This window comes from Rhea americana, unplaced genomic scaffold, assembly GCF_003343005.1.
Source record: "Rhea americana isolate MKP2758 unplaced genomic scaffold, rheAme1 scaffold_334, whole genome shotgun sequence".
Lineage (NCBI taxonomy): Eukaryota > Metazoa > Chordata > Aves > Rheiformes > Rheidae > Rhea > Rhea americana.
In genome coordinates this window covers 66,780-91,174 of record NW_028186462.1, presented here as the reverse complement: position 1 = coordinate 91,174, position 24,395 = coordinate 66,780, and the positions used below count along the sequence as shown (strand labels likewise).

The following is a 24,395-nucleotide window of genomic DNA, read 5'->3' as shown; positions in this document are numbered from 1 at the left end:
TCTCTAGGCGCCGGCCGGAAGAGGCCGGGGCCGGGGCGTTGCTGGCGGCGGGCCGCACCATGGCGGGCACGGCGCTCAAGCGGCTCATGGCTGAGTACAAGCGTGAGTGCGGCGGGGGGCAAGGAGGCTCGGCGGCGCCGGGCTGCTCTCGCGACACTCGGGCTGTGCCGCGAAGCCCCCGGCTCCAGGAGTCGGGGGAGCGGCGGGGGCCGGGCCGAGCTGCCGGCGGCGCCCTGGGCGCTGTGGGGCCCGGGCCGCCCGGGGGAGGTTGTGGGATCCTCTCCAGGCATCCCTGGGGGATCGGCTGGATGTGGGGAGTAGCTGTGGGGCAGCAGCAGTCCCAGTGAGGGTGGCTGTGGAGCGGGAGCAGCCTGGGGGAGTGTGTTGGGGGAGGAGGGGGTCAGGAGCGCCCCTAGGGAGGGTGGCTATGGGGCAGGAGCACCTCGGGGGAAGGGGGATGTCTGTGAGGTGGCTTCGGTAGAGACAGCCTAGGGGGACTGCTGTGGGGTAGGGGGTGGTTGTGGGGCAGGGGAACCGCCCTGGGTGTGGACTGGCTGTGGGGCAGGGGCAAGCCTTGCATTTAGCTGCGGGTGGGGGGTGGTTGAGGGGCAGGAGCAGCCCCAGGGGGTGGCTGGGGCAAATGGAGGGTGGCTGTGGGGAGCAGAGCGGACAACCAAGGGTGGGGGGGTGTCTGGAGGGAAGGAGACAGCTCTGTGGGGTGCAGACAGCACTGAGGGGTAGTGCTAGGCCCAGGACCTCAGTCACAGCCCCAACCTCTCTGCTGCACCCTCCTGGCACAATCCTGCTTCAAACCAAAGAGGAAACAGTGTGCAGGGCCTCTCTCCTGATCCCAAGCAAGTCTGGGAACCTGGCTACTGCGGAGGGAGCTCTGCAGGTTTGTGCCGTGGCCTGAGCAGGGCACAGGCCCTCTCCCTCTGTCTGTCCGGTAGCCCGGGGGGCACCTTGCTGTGCCCGTCTGATGCTTTGCCAGCCTCCTGTCAGTTGGCCTGCTGGATCAGCAGGGCTCTGCCTGCAGCCTTTATACAGATGCCATGGCAGGGTAGGGGAGTTAAGTGGTGCTGAGATCTCTGAAGTGTGGGTGTGAAAGAGAGAAGTGAAGAATGCATAAAACGGCTTTCCTTTTTTAGTTTTTTTTAATGTATTCAGCCATGTGCAAGTTGTTCTTGCTCTTCTCTGTTTCTGCAAATCACAGGCACGTGTGGGAGACTGTCCTGAGCAATGAATCTGTTTGTGAATGGTAGTACCAACACACTGTGTTTGGCTTGGCTGGCATATGTATTAAATGCTTAAGCTATGAAATCTAGAGGGAGTTTATGCACAGTTGACATGTGCCTGGAATTTCTTGATATAGGGAATTCAGTCATGGTGGAGATCTGAAAATCCTGGGCAAGTAGCCAAATTCTTTTGTTTTTGCCAGGTTATGTTTTCCAGGTAGAACAAAATGCAGCCAGGCTTCCCTGGCTAGGAGATAGTTAGATGCTTGGTCGAGAGCTTAATGAAATTGCTGCAGTTAGGAATAGCATTTAAGCTAGAATTCAGTGATGAATGACATAGACTTGTTTGTTAAAAGTCTGTTTAAGATGTGACATACTAATAGAGCCCCAGCTGGAGAAATTTGCTGTGCTGAGTAACTGATATTCTTCTTGCCAATCCCACCAGAGGGAGCAATAAGGCTCTTTTATTTTCCTGCTTCTCTGGGGAATGTACCACCACTGGGGCACATCTGCTTTCTGCAAGGCTAATACAAATAATCTCCTTACCTATGTGCTTGCAAGGTGTATGAAGGTGACTTCCTTTTGCAAGAAATGCAGTTCTTTTTTGTTTACCTGGTTGTTTTCAGTTTTTGAAATTATGGCTTTTATATAAGACAAGAAAGCAGAAAAGAAAAAAAAAACAGATTGTAAGGTAGTGTCTTTGCTAGGTGAAAGATTACATTTGATTGTGAGGATTGGTCTCCTGCTTCATGGTTCGGTGAAGATTTTTTTCAGGGCTTCTGAGGTTGGCCAGGGATGAAGAATCATTTCCCACAGTACCATCATTTGAAGGAAGAATTACCTTCAGTTTGTGTGAGCCAGCAGGGTATTTTTCTACATGCATGATTCCTGACACAGCACTGTGAGTATTCTGAGCCCATTCTGCAGTGCACATGTCTCTAAAGTTACCGTCACACGGGCGTTTGTGGGGGCCGGCACGAGACCGCAGCCACGCGGACTGCCGTTGCTTGTGGGAACGAGCAAGCCCTGTTGTGTCATCGTACAGGTTAAGCTTGTGCTGACACTGTGTCCTAGAAACCTGCATTTTTCTATCGCCATCCAGAAGCACTGACCTGAAAGCCGACAGCAAAAAGACCTGGTCCTGCTTTTATCCGTTCTCTTCAATAAACCCCTTCTGTCCCAGAAAGCTTTTTTGATCTGCTGTTGTTGAGCAGCTCTGAGATCTTATTGAAATGTCTAATACGAATGAATTGTTCGGGAATGTAGCATCAAAAAGAATTGGACTTAATGCTAGAGGAAGGCATTATATGAGTCATCCCTGAATAGCTGCTGGTGAAACGCTTATCGTGAACTGAGATAACGTCTTGTTTGTGATCTTGTTTTATAATTTCCCAGCTTTGATCAAATGTATCACTTTGAAAAATGAGTGTAACCCAGGATGACTAAGTGGACAATACTTCTGGAGACTTGAGTTAGGGAAGTAGAGTAAGCCTAAATTTTCAGTTTCTGCTGTTGTCTGGAGTATCCTGTGTTACGTGTGCAATTCTAGGATTATGTTACATTCTTTTAAGGGGTGTTAACTGTGCTACAAAACGGAATCAAGCCTCAAGTATAACCCTTTCCTAGTGGACTACGAAAGACCAGTTGTAGCTCTTTAGAAGTTGTTCTGCCTTGTAGAGTTTTTCAGTGCAAATATTTTGGAAAAAAATGAAATGTTTCGTAGTCTTTAATTAGATAATTTGACCTCTTTTTTGCTATTATGTGTACTAATTATGAGGCAACAGGACCACAGACTGAGACCCGGCTTTGCATGAACTTTCAGCTGCCTTCCTCAAGATGCTTGCTCCTTGTGCTAATGTACGTATAACGTGGCCAGTGGCAAATGGGTGTGGGGAAACTGAGGCAGCTTAAAATGACTGCTGCCTCCCAGGCTAGCTGGAATTTGTGTTCTCTTTCTCTGCACAGCTTCACAAAATTTTTTGCCAAAGTTTTGGGCTTCAGGCAAGGGAAGGTGTTTCCTTTGAATGCGTTGCTGATCAGTTGGTTTAAAGCATATGTGAAACTGCAGCCTGAGATTAAGCAACATCAATCAGCGTTTGAGAAGACTTTTAAAACCAGATATGTTTACACATATATGTATGTGTGTGTATGTGTGCATGTGTTCCCACAATTATTTTATTTTTGTTCTTCTTCCCTATCTCTTCCCTTTAGTCATTCTGAGTTGCGACAGAAATATATTGGCATCAATACCTTGCTGATAGGAGTATTTTGATTACCAGTTCTCTAATTCTTTCCTTATTTGTTGTGGGTTTTTTTTATTTCTTTTTTATTTTGGCCTGTGATTTTCTGTGTGTTATTATTTAGATCTGTTCATTCCTACCTTCTGTGAAAGATGCTTTACTTTACGAGGAGTTTCAACCTGTTGGAGCCCAAATGTATTATTTCTTTGGGGGAGATGCTGTGAAATCACTCTATTTTCTCTTCTTTGTGGAGAAGAGAAGAATCTAGAAGGAAGATGGGCAAAAGTGTGGAGGTAAACAGGGGAGATGGATTTTTTTTGTCCTTGTTTAGATTTTTACTCATTTTTGGAGTGTGTTGATTTTTTTTCGGCTATCTCACATCTGTTTTTATGCACTGCCAGAACTAATTTAGATAAGAATAAATAACAGGACTTGACTGCTGTTAGGGCATACATTTTAGTTACTAATTCTAAACTTAGAATAATTAACAGTGTTAACATCTGAAATCAGTCTCTCAATAGGTGCTTATGCTTGTGAGAATTAGAAGATGAAAACCCACTTTTTACCTTTGCCACTAGTTTGCAGCATGATCTTGAAGGTATCCTGTCACTCAAACGTGAAAAATCTGAAATGCAGGTACTTTGAAAACACTAAGTCAAATTTATAGCTATCCAAGAATTGTAGTTCTGTGCACTATATAGAAAAATACTTCCTTTCTGGCGCAAGGAAAGAGGTGACTGAGCTGTGCAATGTAGTGCTAACATTATTGAGAACATGGTAGGACTAAAAGTATCAGATTTAAGTATGGCAAAAAACAGTGAGAGTTAAACAAAAAAAATACTGAGAAGTCATGGACACCGTCCTCCTGCAGAACCAAATCTGGTGCTTCAGCTTCCTGTGCCTGTCATTTGTAGAGGGTTTGTATGGAGCTAGAAGAAAGCTCCAGCTGGATGGAGAGTGATTAGCTCCTCTCCCTTGGGGGGAAAAAAAGTGATGAAAGTTTATAGTAGGACTCTGCAGCTGTCACTGGTAAACCACTGCTTTGAAAAGGCTCTTTTTTTCCCTGAGCATAGCATTTAGGAAATCTCTGAAATTCAACACCAAATAAATTAAATCATGAAGTCTATGAAAGCAGGCTGTAAAAAATTGGATTTAAAACAGAGGGTTCACTTAGAAATGCTGATTTCAATAAATGGTGCACAGCTGAGCTAGATTTTTCACAATCAGATCCAGCACACGCAGCCTGGGCAGGGTAGGCTGGTTCAGTGAGCTGGTCAGCAATTTTCCTGCTGATGTGGCTTTTCCTGCTGATGCATTTATCCCTTTGGTTGCCAGGTTGGATGTGAGGGATGCAACAGGAGTGCGTGGCTGAGGATGGAGGGGAGCGCTCCCCTGTGCGTTTGGAGGGCCACCTCACACTTCTACGTAAGGTCACGTTACCTTGGGTGTCGTTGTCTGGGCTCACAATGAGATGCTAAGTCAGAGAAGCGGGAATAAAACCGGGAATCTCATGCAGAGTAGGAAGAAGAAGATGGTGCTTTCCAGCATCTCAATCCGGACCCTGTCAGGTAGTGATGTGAGTCTGTGCCCCTAGTATTTCCCGAGTCATGTGTGTTTTGTTACCTTGGAGATACGCCACATCGATACAGTTTTTAGAAAGCATAGTGTTGATCTTCTCTTTTAAGAGTGTGATCAGTCTTTTTAATTAACCCCTTTAACAAGAGGACGTGTTTTCAATTCTCCTCCTTTTTGCCGAGGTGTAATTGGACTGCGATGACTCCAGAGTGAGCAGTGAAATGAAAGGAATGACACTGACCGTGTGTGCGCCCAAAGCTGATCCGAGTTCCTGAGAGCAGCGCTGTGCTTCGGTACTGCCAGTTCTCCATTTTGCTTGAGCTCAGCATAAAAGCAAAGCTTTATTTTAAAGTGTAGCTCCTGTCATACAGGCTGGGACTCTGTTGTGTTTGGGTTTGGAAGCAAATCTCCTGATGACACGCAGCAAAACCGTGCTGCAAATGAGATGCCTTGTGGGGAATGTGCAACTGGCAGCTCTGCTTCAGATGCTCTGCAGTGCTCGTCAGAGATGTTACTCCAAATCCCTGCGGGCTCCTCCAGCGTGCGCCTAACACACGTGTCTGTGTAGAAAGCTCTGCAACCCCCAGATTTCCAGTGATTCCCTGAAGTGATTCTCATCAAGCATTTATACATAGCCTAGTGCGTTATCTGCCTTCCTTTGTGCTGACCACAGCTCCTCCTTGTGACTCTGTTGATCCTTTGTATTCCACAGAGACTTTTCTTGTCATGACAGCATTTCCCTTCTTTCAAATGCTTTTTTTTTTAAGATCCCTTTTCTGACTTCCAGTTTGAACCTTTGTCCCTGTTGTCTGCTGGTCCTTCCGCCTCTTAGAGGTCCCTAAGAGGACATTGCTGCCGACAGACTTGTTCCATGAGAAGCCTGAAAGCTTACCTCGTGGAAGGATGATCAAAGGGTGGTATCAGGAGGCTGTTAATCTCATGGATCCTGTTGATTGTAACACTGGTGATTAGTGCTGTGTAAGATTCAGTCATGGGAAGGTGGTGGCACAAACAGATTAATGAACTGGTGGTAGCAGCTGGGGGAGTTGTGATGCTCTGCAGGATCAGAGCTGCTATATTGGTCCTTGTGGAGTCCCAGAGTTTCAGGTGAGGATGACAGAGTTGTGGTGCCAGCTCATGGCAGGAGTGCCGCCTGGTTTTCCAGTGCCCCCTGTGTCTGAAAGCTCAGCTCCAGCTGTCGCCAGGATTTTGAGGTTCCACTTACCTGAGGTTTTTCTCCTGGACCAACATTCACCAGGCAGCCATGGGCAAGGAGCTGCAGCACCAAAGTCTTCTGCATAGTCCTGCTTTTGGTCTTGTTCCTTGGAGAAAAGGGGATCTGAGAAAGTGGTTCTCAGTTTGTTCAGGCCATCTTTCTGGAATAACTGTTACAGCTTCAGGATCGCCTCTCATTTTCCCTTACAGTGCCTTGTGGCAGATGTTGTCCATGCTCAGCATGGGAAGAAAGGTCAGCTGACATGGCCTTCATCTCCTGGACCGGATTTAGTGAAGAAAGGAGGACTACTGGATTTACTGATCTGCTCCTGTTATGCCCTACTACATTATAAGAAGTTATAGAAGGACTGGATGACTGCAGAGCCTGGGATAGAGTAGAATCATAGAATCAGTAAGGTTGGAAGAGATCTCTGGAGATCATCTAGTCCAACCTCCCTGCTCAGCAGGGTCACCTAGAGCATGTTAGAGAGGGTTGCATCCAGGCGGGCCTTGAATATCTCCAGAGAAGGAGACTCCACAACCTCTCCGAGCAACCTGTTCCAGTGCTCAGAGTAGGAAGCTCTTTGGCCCTAGATGACTTGCTAAAATCTTCCTGCAGTGAAAGGATAAAACAGATACTCTGATCATGTGCCTGTTGTTGCTTGCTTAAGAAAAATTGAATTAATTTCCCTCAACATTCTTTGAAAATTGTGTCATTTTGACTTCTGCTTTGGAAGCTCTGGTGAGACTAAAGCAGGTAGTACCCTGCCAACTACCAGCAATTTGTGCTTTGTGGCTCTTGAAAGCTGTGCTTGCAATTTGAATTGTTCTAGGCTGATTGCACTCAGGGTAGGACGGGACCATGCACATGTAAAAGGAGTTTTTCCTTCCTAAATGATGAGGTATGCTAGTAACTATTCAAAATCAAAATCAGAGCTAATGTGCCCCTTCACGTCCCAGTTACTGCTTTGCCTGACCCTCAGGGATGCAAACTGCTTTGGCATATTTTGGAGGGGAGAGAGAAGCAAGGTGAGGTGGAGAACTGAACCTCTATCTTCTTCCTAAAGACTCTGCTCAGTGAGATTTCACTCTTGCTTCCTATTGCCCTAGTTTCCTACAGGGGAGGAGAACTGTAAAGAAAACCCCTTCGTCTAGCTTTCAGCTGCAGGTGATGAGGAGAGGATGTCAGGTAACAGAGAAGGCTGCTTCATAGCTCTGCCAGGGCCACGTCTGAAATGATGGTGCTTCCCAGGTTTTCAAGTGAAATCATGGGATATATCAGAGGGATTATTTTATAGAGACAACCACAAGATGGAGCAAAATAGTTCCAAGAGCTCCCAAGTGTAACATCTCCCTATTTCTTTTGAAAAAAAAAGACATCCAAGAAAAGCTGTTCAAGAGACTTAACTATCCAGCTGGAAAAAACTTGCTCTTTAATGTCATTATTCTCATATTTGGGGTGTAGTCTGAAACCATGATACTGAGCTTCAATCTGTTGCTGTGCTTCTAAACTTAAATTAGGAGGGGTCTGTGCCAAAGTTAATTGCTATCTGAATGAACTGAAGAGTTTTAATCTCTCTTCTGTCAGCATATCTCAGTGCTTTGTAAAACCAAAAATCACTTAACCCTTTTGAGAGAAGAATCTGTGCACTGTTTTGTGCAGCGTTACCCTCAGTGTTCATTTGTAACCAGGTAAGAATTAGGGTAGGCATTTCACTCGTTGATTCCTGACTTTTTTTTTCATTTTTCCTGGTTGTGTGTTCACGCGTGGGAACGTGTGTGGTGCTTTCTGCGGTGGCTTTTTGTGCGTTTCGGGTTGCTACCCATCCACAGGCTGGGATTGGGAAACGCTGTTCTGGGTAAGTGCTTCAGAGCCCTTACTTAAGTTCCCCTAATTCCTGACACCTCCTCTGATCTGACAACTGTTGGACCTCTGCCTGCTCGTGCCCAGCCTGTGGGCTGCCCTGCCTCCAGCTTGGAGCCGTCTAACGGTGTTCAGCCCCCGAATCTTTGGTGGGCTTGGGCCCAGCTGAACTTCAAACGCTACCACCCCGAGTGACTCCGGAGACTGCCAGTAAGGAAAACTGTCATTACCCTAGATAGTAGACAAGAATAGTTATTATTTCGTCTGCATGCAGGATGCTGTACTTCAGCAGGCTTGGAGTGAGGTACTGATGCTGAAGTTGATGGTAGCCAACGATTTGAGGGTTATATCAGCTTCCCGCAGAAACTGAAGGTTGATTAATTGAAACTGGCTGTGTGCAGTCACGACTGCTCTGTTTGTTTGGTCTCTTTTTTCTTACGTTTTCCCAAGCCATGCAGAGGGAGTCAGATTAGATCTAAGGAGTGCAGGTGCTTGTCAAATCTCTCACTTCTACTCCTTGACCTTTTTGTGTCGCTTTTTGCGTTAAGATGCTGTCAAGGATGAATCAATGCAAAGTGCTTACAGGAATACAAATCTCTTTCTCTCCAGGTGGTTGAGTTTACGCCTCCGGATGCCACACAGTGCTTTAGGAGAAGCACGTTTCCTGTGCTTTATGGAAAGAGAGTTGCTCTTGCCTTCCTCCCAGTTTCAAATTGTTGCCTCCTGGAAAACTCATTTTGAAAGCCTGAAAGATCACAAGACCCCAAATAATTTTGTTTAGAAAGTTAAGTCTTGCATGAGAAAGTTAAATTGTCAGCAGTGAGAAACTGAGCCTTCTGGTAGTGGAATCTTGCCCAGTAAAGTGTGACAGGCCATTCTACCCACAGTATTCTTGAGCTTTCCTCCATGGGTGTCTGCTCCTGGCGCCTTGGTGCTGAGCTGCGGCAATCCAACCGCTGGCCAAAGTGTGGTCTTGGAGGTACCTTCGTGTTAATGTTCTTCATGTTTTTCTTTTTACAGAACTGACCTTGAATCCACCAGAAGGGATAGTAGCAGGTGAGGAACAGAACAGAGTTTGTGCACTGTGGAGTTCTGACCTTACCTGCTGGTAGCTTTAAACATTGTTTTGTTTTTTTCCTTACAGGTCCTATGAACGAAGAGAACTTCTTTGAGTGGGAAGCTCTGATTATGTGAGTTAATGCTGTTTTGTATCTGAAATCAGCACTTGTAGTCTATGGTTAGCTTTCAGGAGAATAAGAACATTAAAAAAAAAAAAACCTTAATTCTGCGTAATACTGACTTTGGCCTGCCTTTGCACAAGAACTTCTCGTGCACCCCAGACTAGGAATTATATTTGGAACTTAAACTGTGACAGAGGCACTTCTGGGCTTGAATGGTGATCTGTTGTGCTGGCTTTGTATAGCTGTTATAATAAGAAATATTCAGCATGTGTAACTCAGATTTTACAGGAATCACCATCTGGGCTCCATTAAAATACATTACGTGTAGGAACAGCGTAGGAAAAAGTAAATTGTTTGTAGATTTACATAAACTTGTTGGGAACATTGCTCACCTGCAAATATAGAATAAGTTTTCTCATGTTCTAAGTAGAACAAAATATACAGCTTATGAGTGATAGGAGGAAAAAAAACAATGACTAAAATTAGTTTACTTATTCAGATTTCTTCTAGAAAAATGAAAGAGGATAGATCTGACGAAGTGTTCAAATGTAAAAAGAAGTCTTTAAAAACTTTTAAAATTCTTTAACCTTTGTGAATCAGCTGATGTTGAAAAGAGACTGTCTGGTGCAGTGGTTCCAAATATAAAGCTCACTAGTTGTTGTATTTTGGGGTGAGGGGGTGGCAGCAAAGACATCTTTACAAAGCCTTCTCCTCCTTCTCCTCCTCCTCCTGCTTCTGAGCTGATGAGTATGATTGTTCACTGCAAGATTTAACTTGAAAGGAAGTAATCTTCTGGACAGTCTTCTTGTCCAGTATCTTACAAGTCTCTTTTGGTTAACTTACTCATGATGTACCTTTCCTTGGGAATTTTGAATGCAGGAAATAGCTGATGATTTTTTACAGATTAAAGTTCTAAATCAGTGGTGGAAAAAAGAGACCTGCGTCACTCAATTCTGACAATTTATACAAATGCCACAGTTTTACTAGTTCAAGAAGCTTCAAGAAACTCCAGACTACTAAGCTTATCCTGAAGCTGATGATCTATTAAGAGTTAATTGAGGCTCTCATTTGGACCTTGTTTTTCAAATATTCAGTAGTAAAAGGTGGTGGTTTATTGTCCTTTTATCAGGGCCAAGTGGCCCCTGTGCTTGCCCCTGCGGACACTGGCAGAGGATAGAGCTGGGTGCAGGCCATGGCTGTTTCCCTGTTTGGACAGTATCTGCTGTGATCTAGGAAGATGTTCTGCTCAACCAGTAGTGCTGAATTACGTGATTCTCAATTATTGTGCATGGAAGAACTTTCTTAGCTTGGTTTGGTTGGCAGTTTGGTTTGCTGGTTTGGTCTGCTTGAAGTATGTTGTCTAAGGGTGAAGAATAAGCTTTCAGACTCGGTGTGGTAAAAGGATGATTGTTTAAATGCTAGAACTTTGTCTTTTGGGAGCAGGCATACAAACGATTCAAGAGCATCAGCATACCCCCTGCTTCACACGAGCTGGCTATGTGGATGAGCTTACAAGCATGAAGCTCTGAGTTACTTTAGGCCATGGTAAAAGGAGACCTGGATTACCAATATTTGTTTGCTGAGCGGTGTTGAAGAGTTTGTAAATGCCTCTGCTGACATGCAGCAGTTTATCCTTTCATAATCAGGTTGTATGTCTGCATTTTTTGCTCTGTGAGAGTACTGTTATTTCAAGAGTATTTTTGACTGGCTGTGACTTCCAGGTAGTTCAGTCTTCTGAAGATGAACACTTAACATAGGGATAGGTAGGTAGTTCTCTAACACCAAAGCTGTTGGCTGCAACGTCTAATGCTTTCTTTCTGTCAGTGGGATAGTTATCACTTTATAAAGCGCAAATGAATGGCATCTCAGTTGACAAAGCTGTGCATTGCTTTGAGTTTAGGAATTGCAACGGATTTAATGTATTTCTTGGAATGTGGAAGGAAGTTCCTGTCTATCAATACTTTCTCATAGCAGAGATTTTGTGGTTGATTAGAGCTTTTATGGAGGAGACATAGAAGTACTTCTATACTTAATGCATTACATAGAACACATTTTTTCCGTGTTTCCCATAACAAGAACTTAAACAACAGAGGAGCAGCTTGCAAACTTGAAAGCCCATTAAAGTGCTGAGTGTTGAGCTTGAGGTCTTCGTCAGCGCGAACTAAGGGGTGGAGGTACTTTAATTTTCGTTTCTGTATTGGTGTGTGTGTTTGTGTGTCGTAATTATGTTTTAACATTGGTTAAATTTTGAAGCTGTGGTACAACAGCAACATGTTTACCCTAAACATGTTTGGTTACTTTTATCCCTTTACAAAACTCTATAAATAAAAATGAGTACATTTGGAAAGCAAGCTAAATAACTTGTTTGTATTTGGCTATGGTAATCTTCTTGAATGTTTTGTAATCCCAAATGTACTGTATGAGATTCTGGGAATGAAACAGAAGTGCAGATGAGGAAATTAAAGCAAGATTGACCTCAGATTTGAGAGAGATGAAGCATAAAAGATAAATAAGGAGCATATTAAACAGAACACTTATGGGACCTAAGAGAGAGAAGTTCAAGATACCATCCATTTATCAGTTCAGAAGTGGGCTGGGTAATGTTACAGAGATTGATGTAAGAGCTTGGCTTAGAGATAAAATAATCTCTTTTAAAATAATAATAATAATAATTTGTATCTCAGATGTTCTTGCCTGCAGCAGTACTGCTGGATACTGCATAAATGTTAAGGTTGTATTGACATGCATGATAGAGCAGTTCTTATACTCCCAAAGCATGTGTATTTGTCTAGATCCAGAAGTGAAAATGCAATGTGGTGGTAGTCTTTTTAAATCATGAAGGTTTAGAGCTTGGTGAAAAATGTGTCCTTTTGATGAGGCATCCAACAGTAGCAGAATTAGTATATTTATGAAAATCAGATCTTTGCAACAGGGTGATTTGTTCATGGTAATAAATAGTCCCAACATATCAAAAAAGTTCATGAAAATACTACTTAATTCATTAGCAGTGTGTGGGGTCTGCAGCCTGCGTTTTGTTGTGCAAGCTCATGAATTTAACATTCGAAATCCAAGTGGTTTTATCCTCTTTAGTCAGGCTTATGAACTTCAAAAGTGTTCGCTCACGCAAGTGTGTGTTGCTATTAAAGTTTGTCCCCAAAAGATACAAAAACAAATAATTGTTAAGAACTTTATTAGTTTAAAGGTTGCTTGAAAAATAAACAATATAAATTGAAACCATCTTATCAAAAAAACCTCTCTGGAAAGGTAATTAGATCTATATATAAGCTTATGACTTTTGGTTTGTTTAGTATGGAATTCCCCTTTTTGGCATCTGATAAGTGTGGATTTTGGTCCTTTTCCAGCTTCTTTTACAAATAAGAAGCCATTTAGAAATGTACTTGAAGGTGTGATTATAGAATTAACTGTCCTTATCAATTTGCTTCTCCCACCTATTTTGGTAGACACCTACTGTCCTCTTCTTCCCCTGCCTTCATAATTAGTATCTAGACCGTGGAGTTCAGAATTTCTCATTTCTATGTTATGTCACTTATCAACAGAGTTCTTCATAGCATGATTTTATCTGCATTCAAGTTCAGCATCTTTATATATAGCATTGACAGGATGAAAATAAGGTAACCTTTTGTTAGCTTCCTGCATTCATAGAGATGTCCTTGTCATAGTCTTTTGGAACAATAAAGAATATGAAAGAAATAAATACAAGAACAGGAAAAAAAGATTGACAAAAGCGCTTTTCGCAGGAATTGAGTCAGAATGTACTCCGAATGTGTCAGTACCAACTACTTCATGTTTCCCCTACCCTTAACTGAACGTTACCTTCGGTTCCTGCTGCTTCCGAGTGGTTTTTATGGTATTGCCATTTGTAGGTGAGCATCTGTGGTGGTTGGGAGGACTGATCTTGAACTGCAGAAGCCTACAAATCTGTGATCCTTTAGGCTGAAAAGGGCTAAACGAAGTAAATGTTAAGTGTGAAGGACTGTTTGGATACTCTCCTGGACTTTGCGCAAATCCTTAGCATCTCGCACGTGGTTAGTAAACAGCCTGATTGCCTACCAAGTCATTAAATGCCATGCGTATAGCGGCTAGAGGAGAAATGACATCCCTTCCCCAATGTTTTAATTTCTTAAGTTTGTAGAGTAGCATCATGTGGAGAAAAACATGCAAAGAGAGTCTTAGATTGAGCAGCCTTAGGACAAGATATTTCTTACAGAGTTAATGACACAAGTGTCTAGAGACTGAGTGCTTTCCATGTGCTCATGCTTAGTCATAGCAAATCCTTTCTCTTTTGGGGGGGTCTGGAAACTTTGCTTAAGGTAATGCTTGTTTAATTTGCTGGACTGTTGGCTCAGTGTTGTTTGCTCAGTGGGAAGGTTTTACTTCTACACAGTTGGGGTTTTTCTTGAAGGAATCCTAATCCAATCCTCAATACCTTGGACTCCAAGTAGCAGCTCAGATGAGATCACAGCATATGGGTTTGAAAATCTCAAGTGCTTTGAAATCTCTGCAGAACAGGTGGTGCGATTACAAAAGATGCTGTGTTCTTTACCTTTTTGGCCCTGGTGATAGCCTATTTGAACTGAAAAGGACGCTGCCAGGTTTGAATTTTGTGTCCTTTTGAGTGTTTTGTAGTTGCAAATGCTGTTTTGGATTAGCTTTAATAATTTCTTTGAACTTGATCCCTGCAGTAACAAATAACTAAAACAAAAGCAGTTTCTACACTTAATATAGGGCCTAAAAATGGAGCATGTTGGGTTAACATATCTGACAGAAGAGCCCTTAAGGCTGTGTGTTTACTCTCAAAAGAGAGCGTTAGACACCCACCAGCTTTTCAATGTGTGTATGTACATACTCTTAGAAGTTCAACAATAAGCCTTTAAAATGCAGCTGGCATTAAAATACTTATGAAAAAAATTAATCGGGTTTATTCTCAGATGTAGAATTGAATCCAGAATAAATAGGAAAAGACTAGAAAGGCGAAAAGTGGTTGGGATGGTTTAGCTTTGATTCTTGCGATACAATGATGCGTTTCTGTGATCTTGCATGCAAATGTCAGTATTCAGGTTTAAAATGCTTGTTACCTGTGATTATGATTCTCTGAGCTCTCCCAGCCAAGTCGTTCGAGTCCCAGAATTTAACAGAGTGAGCCTCTTAAGACTATATCAACAACTTAAAGTCAAGACCAACAAAACCTGAAGTCCAAACTCAGGAATCTTTGACCATTTGCCTTAGAAATTTTATATTCTTTCTGGCCTGCAGAGTGTTTGTGGGTTGGAAAGTGGAAGTATGTATATATTTCTAAGCTTTATTTCCCAAAGAATATAGCCCTTGTTTGAAGAGCTTTCTGCTGAATACATGAGATTTCCTTGGCTAAGATTTTTGGTGATGAAGCTTGTTCCCTGATCCTTCCAATCAGGGGTGATGATGTTTATTTTATAACTTGCAAATGGTTCATCAAGTTTGAATGCGTCGTGTCAAATAAACTCTGTTGCTCATCTTCCAAATATGTTTTGTGTAGAGAGAGTAAAATAATTGTCTTTATGTTCTCACTTGATTGCGCTTTGAACTAGACAACGAACACAGACAATATTTCTGAAGAACCCTGACGAAGCCATTTGTTCTCAGTATGCATTTGAGGGAGTGAAAACTAAATACTTGAAGCCTGTCAAGAAACATGTTTCACCTGTATCTAACAATTTTAGCCCGAGTTGTGTTCTTATTTTTACAAAACATTGCTGTGTTTTTGCCATCTGATAGTGATAAATGTTTGTGCAGTTATGCTCCATACTGGCAGTTTAAATCTTCTTAGCTCAATTAGATGACTCCTTGCCTAATCCTTATTTTAAAGTTATTTTTGAGCTGCAGCATTTGACATCTCTGTCTCCGCAGCATAACAGTATCTTCAAAGACGCAGGAGTTTCACACCTGCCTGTGCTTTCCCTTGACGTGCAGACTCTCAAATCCTGGAACATGCCTTGGAGCCAGATACTCCAATTATTTCCAAACACACCCTGCTAATTAAGCAGTGTTGTGACCTTCCTAGTAATTTAGTGTGCAAGCTTTGATTTCTCCCTTCCCTCTCACACCCCATATTTAGAGTTAAGTTTATGAGGTGTAGAGTAAGAGTGCGTTAACTCCTTGTTTTCTTGAGAAGATGATGATATAGCCCAAACCTAAGATGTCTCATTAGACAAGAATTTAGGTGTAAGAAATATTTTAAACTCTGGTGAATGGCTTTTTTATCTGTTTCTAGGGGTCCTGAAGACACCTGTTTTGAGTATGGTGTTTTCCCTGCTATTCTGAGTTTTCCACTCGACTATCCACTAAGTCCTCCGAAGATGAGGTTCACGTGTGAGATGTTCCATCCAAACAGTAAGTTCGATGCAGCAGGATATTTGAAGGGGAGCAGGTTGCTTTTGCACCACAAAGAAACAACTTTTGCAGTAGGACAACTGATATTGCATACTAAGAGTGGTTCTCTTCCTTTCAGACCTTGAGTATGCCATAGGAGTGTTTGACCATCCAGTAGTTTCACTCTGTCATAGGGTCATTCTCTCTATCATGTTAATCTTCATCTGTCTTCAGATCATAAACAGTCTAATAAAGACTTCAGCAATTTGATTGGCTTTTAAGATCATTCCAGGAATACTTGGAACTATTGCCAAAATAGTCCAAAGATAAATGTTTTGTGCCTGCCATGAGATTTTGTAAAATAGTAGAGTCAGGGTGGGCTCTTCTCTGTGTTCCTCTGTGACTGATGTTTAAGTAGTTCAGTGTTGTTTTAACCTGTTCATATTGACAAAAGTTTGGATGCGGCTTTACTTAGCAGCATGGCTTTTTCCCATTAGATCAGAGGTTTAGTTACATCTCTGATGTGATCATTCTGAAATAGTGCTTTGTCCAAACAGCTGATAGATTTGTAGGCCTTCAAGGTTTTATTGGCCTTTTCTCTACAATTCTGGTGATGACAGGATCTCAGCTGCATATTATCTTAAGACTTCTGAGTGGAAGGAATTAAAGTAATGATGAGTATGGCTAACGAGTTTGAGCTTTGAACAGATAAAACCCCCAATATCCTCCTTTACAACCTAGAGCTTTCTTTTTCTGACGTAGGTCTTAGCGGCATTCTTTGTAAAGGTGTTACTTATTGCATCTGTTAAATCAACACTGATTGCGTAAAGATTGTTTATCATCACCCAGTTTGGACGGGCTGGATTCATATTGTAGGCAATAAAAGGAAAATGCTGCCCTCTTACCTAATGTTTTCTTCCAAGCTGACATTCCTGCACTTGCATAAGACAAATCTTAATCTCAGCTGAGAATCTGTTTATTTCATCCAATTCCAAGGAATTTTGCCATTTCTTGAAGTTCCTCTGCTTCTCCCTTCTCAAAACATCACTGACACAGATTCTTGTCCAATTAATCCACAAACAAGTCCATCTTACTGTTCTCCTCTGGGGGGCACATCTGCACTGTGCAGTGTAGAGCTGTGCAAAACTGCCCAAGACATAGCATCACCTACGTCACTGATGTCAACAGTAGTGTAGCTTAGCGCCTAGAAATGATATCGCTACATCAGCACATTGCTGTGGCTGGACTCTGTCATCCAAACTTCTTGGCAGTACCCCTCTCCATAAGCAAATCCATGTCCATGCAATACTCTGCTTTGCTCGTTCTGGGGTTTTGGCTTGAAGCTCTCTGCTTGGAGCTGTGTTGTGTGAGCAGCCTGTGGCATTGGCAGGCAGGATGGGGTGCAGAGAAGCTCAAACTGCCTGACCATCACGTATTACAGAGCATCTCTACACCTGGGTGCTTCCTCCACAGGATTGGCTGGAACACATGGGGTGGTCAGCAGTCAGCTGTTCAAAGTCCCATGCCTCTAGGTTGAGTTAAGGTAATTTTGAGATCACCAAAAGTATATACTCAAATCTTTCTTCTTGGATGGGGTTGAGATAGTCTGCTTATACTCAGAAAGGCTGTAGAAATGGTGACCATGCTGTGCTTCTTGCATTCCCTAAATGCTTAATGCATCTGTGAGAAATTACAAAGAAATTATTTAGAAAAGAAAAAAAAAATGCTATGCTTTCTTGCCTTTGCAATGTCTGGGCTATGCATAGGATAATTGAGACACCACAGAATTCTCTTCTCGTACAATATAATAATTTCAGTGGGTGCTTTGTCGAAGATTACTTCAAAGTAGCAATTAATGAAAAGTTTTGTGTTGGCATTTAGCTGCAATCAGCCTTTTCTGTCTTGTCTTATGCCACTGTGATCCAACTGTTTTAAATGAGATACTGCATAAAAGCATTAGAGTAACTTTCAGGTGAAGTATCTTCTACCGATGTATTTGTAACTTGCAGTGGGAAATGCTGATGCAGCATGTGCTGTTTTCATCTCTTCCGGCTATGGCTAGATCAGCTCCAATCCCCAGCCTGGGGCTGCAGGAGGAGGTGGAAATATAAAAGTTTTCCAGAAAACTTACATGTTCCCAACTTGTACAGACATTACCTGAGTGAATGGAGGGATCTGGAAACAAGCATAACTGCTTCCAGCGGTCATTTGCTTTTGTTTGTTTGTTTGTTTTTCCTGGCGATGATATGGGTTTGGTCACCAGAGGACTAGAAGCAGTAAAAGTACTAGGTAAAGTTGTAATTCCTTGGGACATTGCTGAATTAGGTCACCTTGTTAAAGCAGCATTTTGACGTCCCTTGTCTTTTGGTGCTGCCTCTTCAACCTCTCTCTGGCCTCGTTATCAAGTCAAAGGAGGCCGGTCCAGGGTGTGAGATGACTTGCACTGATGCAGATGTTTTGCTGATGTTAAAGGTTGGAGCGGAAGACATCTGTCTCCTTAATTGGTAGCTTAGCTTTTTTTTCTCTGCAATTTAATGCAGCTGTGAGTTTTAAGCAAGAGTTAAAAAGTGATGTGAACTCTCACTAATTTTCAAATTGCAATCAATTAGTTGTAACATACCGTTTTTTTCACCCTGCTACGGCACTGCAAGGTTGCTTGGTTCTTTTCATGAGCTCAATCCAGTGAAAGACTCAAATGTGCATTTGGTGCTGTGTGACAGTTACCTTTTGCTTTAAGCAGAACTACACACTACTGTGAGTCTGTGCATAAATACTTGGTTTGTTCCACCAAGCCACATCTCTTATTTTTTTCAAGGAACCTATCACTAGTATCAAGTGATCTGAGTGCTCCTGACAGGCTTCTGTTGGGGAAGTATGACCCTGGTTTGTGAGAATTGCATAAAGGAAGTTTTTGCTAGATTTTTTTTTTTTTAATTTCCAATTCTGGGTGCTCTTGTCATAGGAGGAAGACATTTAAAACTAGATTTAACGTCAACTGGATGAAGGCAGGGTCAGAACATTCATCTCTGCTATCAATCTGCAGTGGCCAAGTGTTTCTTTTAAGTAACAATCAATTCTTTCTACTTCTTGTGCAGTTTACCCAGATGGGAGAGTTTGTATCTCTATTCTTCATGCTCCTGGTGACGATCCCATGGGATATGAGAGCAGTGCTGAGCGATGGAGTCCTGTGCAGAGCGTTGAAAAGATCCTATTGTCAGTCGTTAGCATGCTGGCAGGTAAGGACTGGTGCTCTATTAAGAGTAACTCAGGTAGCAGTTCTTGAGGCATAGCTAGAGCTTCTCATTGATGTTTGATTTGTTAAGCAGACAAAAGTTGCTTAAATTCTGCTCTGCAGCAACCAGAGTTCCTAAAGCTGTAATATTAATAATACACTAATTCTTTGAAAATAATTGAAAAAAAATAACAAGACTGAATTAGTAAACAGACATTTTCAGGTTTGTGAGTGACTGCACTTTATTTTTTCAGCAGCAACAAAGTACATGGTGATGGTCAAGTGATGGGTTCTGTGGTTTAGCTGGCTCTGTGCCTGTTCAAAACCTGTGCTCAGTCTTCATAGCTGCTATGATGTCTTTTTAGCTCTTACAGGTCTTTTACAGCTTTTGATTATCACCTCTGTTATATTTAGCTTAGCAGTGAAAGGTTATCAGCTGGAACTTACCAGTATGGTAAACTGGAGTCCATGGCCCTTGTGATTCGCAGCCCCTCCATTTCTGTTTGTCAGTATGCCAGACTGGGAAAGGTACCCCATTCTCCCATCTCTGATTTAGAGGAAGCCTTCTTGAGAAGATGGGTGTGGTGAACAACTTCTTGAGTAAGCTCTTAAAGGACTTTCCTAAATCCAGCAAGGATTCAGATCAAATCTGTCATGTACATCTCCTTGTAACTTGAGTCTTTTTCCACGTTCTTGATAGAGGCACTGAGCTACCTGAGGACAGGAGTGTATCCCTTATAATCAGTCTTGTGTGATAAAGGTTTGGAAACTAGAAGAAACAAAGTTGAATAAAGCAGATTCCTACATGTTGACTGTTTTAGCTTCAGAATAGTAAGCTACTATTGAGAAGCCACCTGGATGAACATATGAGCGCTTCATTAGGCCTGCAGCCTCTGAGAACTTGGCTTGTGGTACAACCTTACGTAGACTGGTCGTCATCTGTGCTCATTTTCTGAGTATGCATCCTGTTTTCCCATGGCTTTTGGAGGAACTAATCCAGAACATGAGTTGTCGCTTCTTTCCAGCTGCTGACAAACTCTTATCTCTGGCTCTGCAGATAGTGTAAGCCTGAGCATACCAAACCAAGTGACTTACTAATTTCTCCCCACTGATGCCTTTTAATGGCAAATTATTTGCATTGTGTCAAGAAAGACATGAGCCTAAGAGGTCTATCATGAACTGGGCTGTGGAGGATTCAGACTAGTGCGCGAAGCAAAATGGGTAGTGTACATTGAATTTTAGTGACTTGTGTAATCCTGTGAGAGTTGTCCTGCTGCATGCTCACCAACAGCCGAATAAGCCCCATGCCTCAGCTGACCTCTGTACAAAGTTAAACGTTTGAATCACAAGGGCTTAATGCACTTCACAAAGCACTCTGAAGTCCTCAGATGAGAGATGTTGCAGAAATGAAAGGATTTTGTTTTTTTCCATAGCACAAGCCATCCAAAAGAGCGACAGAGCCTGTTTGGGTGGCCTGGAGAGGGAGGACTTTATGTGTGGAAAGCCACAGAAATAGAAAAAATATTTTGCAGGGAGCAGTTTACAGTTTTAAAAACCCTCGACAACACCGCTGGCGATACAGTGTTATTCCTTGTGTGTGCTGGGGCTCAGCTGCTGAGAGTATGAACAAAATAAAGCCTTACTGCTCTGTCACCAGTTTCTGACCTGAACTCTACCTTGCTGTCATATCCTCATGATCAGTGAAATAACAACTGTTTGGGGGAGGCAGAGCCAGGAACTGGATTTCCTTTAAGGGTGCTTCCATAACCCCAAACAGAGGGATGTGCCGAAGCCACGGGGAAGTGGCTGTGCAGAAGCATTATTGAAAAAGTGAGGGGGTCTTGCTGACTTGCCTGCTTGCCCACGTATCTTTCCATCTTTCTCGTTTCAGAGCCAAACGATGAAAGTGGAGCCAATGTAGATGCCTCCAAGATGTGGCGAGAAGACAGAGAACAATTTAACAAAATTGCCAAGCAGATTGTGCAGAAGTCACTTGGACTTTAAGCTCCCAAAGAGACTGCAGTGTTTTGTATTTCTCTCCACCTGAGAAAGAGCAGTGCTCAGTGCTGGTACCAAAAAGGCAAACTTCGCAAAACTATTGGCCTACTTCTTGTTCATCCTGTATTTACCATCTTCTTTTCTGCTGCCACTGCTCCAGAGAAGGCTCTAGTTCACTCGCTAAATTGTGTGGCAAAGGGATTTTTTACTAGGAAAAAATATGAGAGCAATCCTGTTTCAAAGGCTGTGTGTTGCTACCTCACTTCGTGGTATGGGAAGCTTGGAGACTTTGCAATCTAGAGCCTGCTTTGGTCAGTCTGCTGTTTGAGAGCAGAACTGTTTTAGATCATCTGCTGGAAGAATTAATTTTACATTTGTATAGGCAACATTGCATCTAGAGCACGGGTAGGCAGAAAATAATTCTATAAATTTTATGATACTGGGAAAGTTAGAGATGGCATTTGCAGTCAGAACTTGTTTGAAGAGTTAGGTTAGCAATAGAGGCTGTAAAACAAGGATATAATCAGAATGATTTAGTGTAGAAAGTGATTTTTGCACCGTGTAATTTTAAGAGAAGATCTAGGTAGTCATTGCCAATGACTTGCTAGTGGTCTAGAATAGGTTTATCTTCCCATATTACACTGTGAATCCGTATTGAGCCTTAGTCAGTGTTTGCTTAAAAGTTCCCAAACCTGCTGTGTTATTCCATAAAGACACTCAGTATAACCTTGGGTTGAAAGTGCAATACGAAGTCTGGATTCTTAAAACACTTTGGTCGTGTTCACCGTGGACTAGATCATCTGCATCCTGAAAATCTAGTGAGAAAGTGTTCACACTTTTGGGGATGTAAAATGTTCTCAACATCCTGTGGAGATATCTAGGCACCGATAGCCTTTGCCATTAGAGCCCAGATCACCCTTTTTTTCAGGTGAATGAGCAAAGACTAGCTTGTTGGATTTTTAATTAACCATAACACACTTTGACGACTACTCGTGTGTATTTAACTTGGAGTCGGAAAAAAAATCCAAATTCTGCTTTTTAGAGCATGAAAAGATGCACATTTAAAACTGCAGAATGCTGCAGCCAGCTTCTGATGTGGAGGGTGTAGGATGGTGAGACATACCAGCTGCAGTGGTCAGTTTGTAAAAACCGCTTCAAGGCTGCTGGTGACCTTTGTGCTTTGCAAGCGAAATCTTTCATCTGGGTCCCAGTCTTCCCCAGTGCATTGCAAGCAATGACATGCACGCCAATAGTACATGGAGTCAAACTTTGTTGGCTACTTGAAACAAGCTAAATTTGAGAAGGGCTTTCTCTTTCAATGAGAAGCATGCGAAGGAGTCATTCTGTGGAGAAAGTTTTATGGAGGTGCTCATGTGCACATGCGTGTGCAGAACTTACCAGTATTTGATGGCTTACTATCCGTGCTGCGTATTCCTGTGCCGCAGATCATATACCACCTTGCGGTATCCCTGAAGAGTTTGTGTTGCTCTAACTTGCTGAGTTTACCTCTATGTGCAAGTAATTCTAGCTTTGGTGCAAGAGGCAGGGTGGGGGAGACCCGACATAATTTGGGAGCGGAAAGATTCTGAAATAGTATTGTACCAAACTAGTATTTCAAGGCATACAGGAAAATATAGCATTTATATGCAAACTGAGAACGTTTCTGAACTGGAGTAGATGGTGCATAGCTCGTGGGAGCACTACAGCCTCTTTTGGAAGCAATGCTGGGAGAGGTCTGTATGCCACATGGCTTATAATCGATTAAGCAAACATGGCGAAACTGGGCTTTTTTTAAGTGCGGAGTGTTTTATTCATGTATGCTCACTCATCCTTATTTTATGGTGGGATTTAGTCTGTATAAGGAAAATAAAGAGATTATATTTTCTCCTTTTGTAAGAGTATGCATATGTGTTTCTCTGCCTTTTTTTTTTTTTTTAATGAGTAAATAACTGGTCAAGAGAGTGCAGTTCTGACTTGGGCCCAAGGAGTGAAGGGGTTTACTCTAATGCAGTTAAACCCTGGGGATGCTTTATAGCAATGGAAGAGTTAACACAGTTGATCAAGCTTTCTAGACAGATATCTTGTCTCAAATGCTGACAATCACTTGACATTTCAAAGGAAAAGGTAAAAATCAGGTAGCCAATAGATATGTTGAGGTTAGCTTCTCAACAAAGGTCTTGTTTGGCCATAGCTGAATCGTGAATGTATCGGTCAAAATCTGCTGATATTAGCTCTTGGATTTGAGAAGGACGATTAGATATCCAGCTCCTACTGAGAACTTCCATAGTCCCCAAATCTCTGTTGCTTTAAAAAAAATACATTTCTTTTTAAGTAATTGACATGTAGTGATTTTTGTTGTATCAGTTGTTTTAAGTCACTGAAGTACTTTTACCACTGAACATTAGCCAGAAAGTTTTACGGATGACAGAACGTATATAGAAGTTCATCTCAAAGAAATGGCTGCGAATCAAATATTTGCCTTGTCTAGGTAACAAGAACCATCTTAAAAAGGACTGTTCAGATGAGTTCCATGTCTACGCTCTGGTGAAACCTGTAATTTAGCATTTAACGGACTAATAATTGTCCCATCAATATTTCTGCTTTAGAGAGAGGCTTCAGTGGGGTGCCAGAGTCAGTGTATTAGAATCTCTGTTATTACTCAGAGAAGAAGAAAACTTTATTATTGTTATCCCATAAAAAAAGTGAATCCTTGTGCACAGCGCGCATTATCTCAAAGGAGCGCCGTGTAACCTGGGTCTGTGCAGAGGCAGTCAGGCCTTTCCTGGCAGGTAGCGTTGCTGGCTTTCTCTGCTGGGATTTCAATACTCAGGCTGCTTTTTACAGCTAGAGAATGTCTCTTAGAGTTCTGACTGTAAAGCTGCTGTTTCGATACTGTAAGAGACTTCTATCAAAGACTTAATCCTCTCCCTTCTGAAAAGCATATTCCTGTTCGCAAGTTGTGTAATACTAGCCAGTAGCAATATTTTTTTTCTGAGCAATTGCTTTTCCTCAGTCTTAAGCGGTTACTGTAAAATACATTCTTTGGGGAGTGTCAGAACCCTACAGGTGTTATGCATGCAAGTAAAGTATTAAAGATTAAAAAATTGCCTTTCTCTGGATTATATTTGCTTTAGGCTTTTATACAAAATAGTTTCAGCAAAGCTGAAAAGGGACAAGCAATGTCCTCTTTAAAGCCTCTGTTTGTGTGTGTATGCACGCACACACACACACACGCTTTTTTCTTTCTTTTTGGCAAACAGCTGTGTCAGAACACACACAGTGGGATGTAAGACATTCATTAATTGTGTGTGTGTGTGCATGCAAATGGTTCTTTGAAAGTGCTAACTGCTCTATGAAAGGCATTGGAACCACATGAAACATCTGCAGCTAAAGGGCAGAGCCATCAAGAGGGTTGTCTCCCTTTATTTTTTATTTTGGCTTGAACTATATCATGGATGGACGGTGGTGCACTGACTTCAAGAAGAAATG

At 42.3% G+C, this 24,395-nt stretch overlaps 1 protein-coding gene across 1 annotated transcript; it reads left to right on the top strand.

Annotated features, from left to right (window-relative positions):
• UBE2G2 (ubiquitin conjugating enzyme E2 G2) lies at positions 1 to 22,802 on the top strand. Its single transcript, XM_085311146.1, has 6 exons — positions 1 to 102; positions 9,150 to 9,185; positions 9,274 to 9,319; positions 15,579 to 15,697; positions 18,772 to 18,912; positions 20,800 to 22,802. Exons 1-6 carry the CDS (start codon positions 60 to 62, stop codon positions 20,910 to 20,912), a joined length of 498 nt encoding a protein of 165 aa, XP_085167272.1. The 5' UTR covers positions 1 to 59; the 3' UTR covers positions 20,913 to 22,802.
• Positions 22,803 to 24,395: the final 1,593 nt, after the last annotated feature.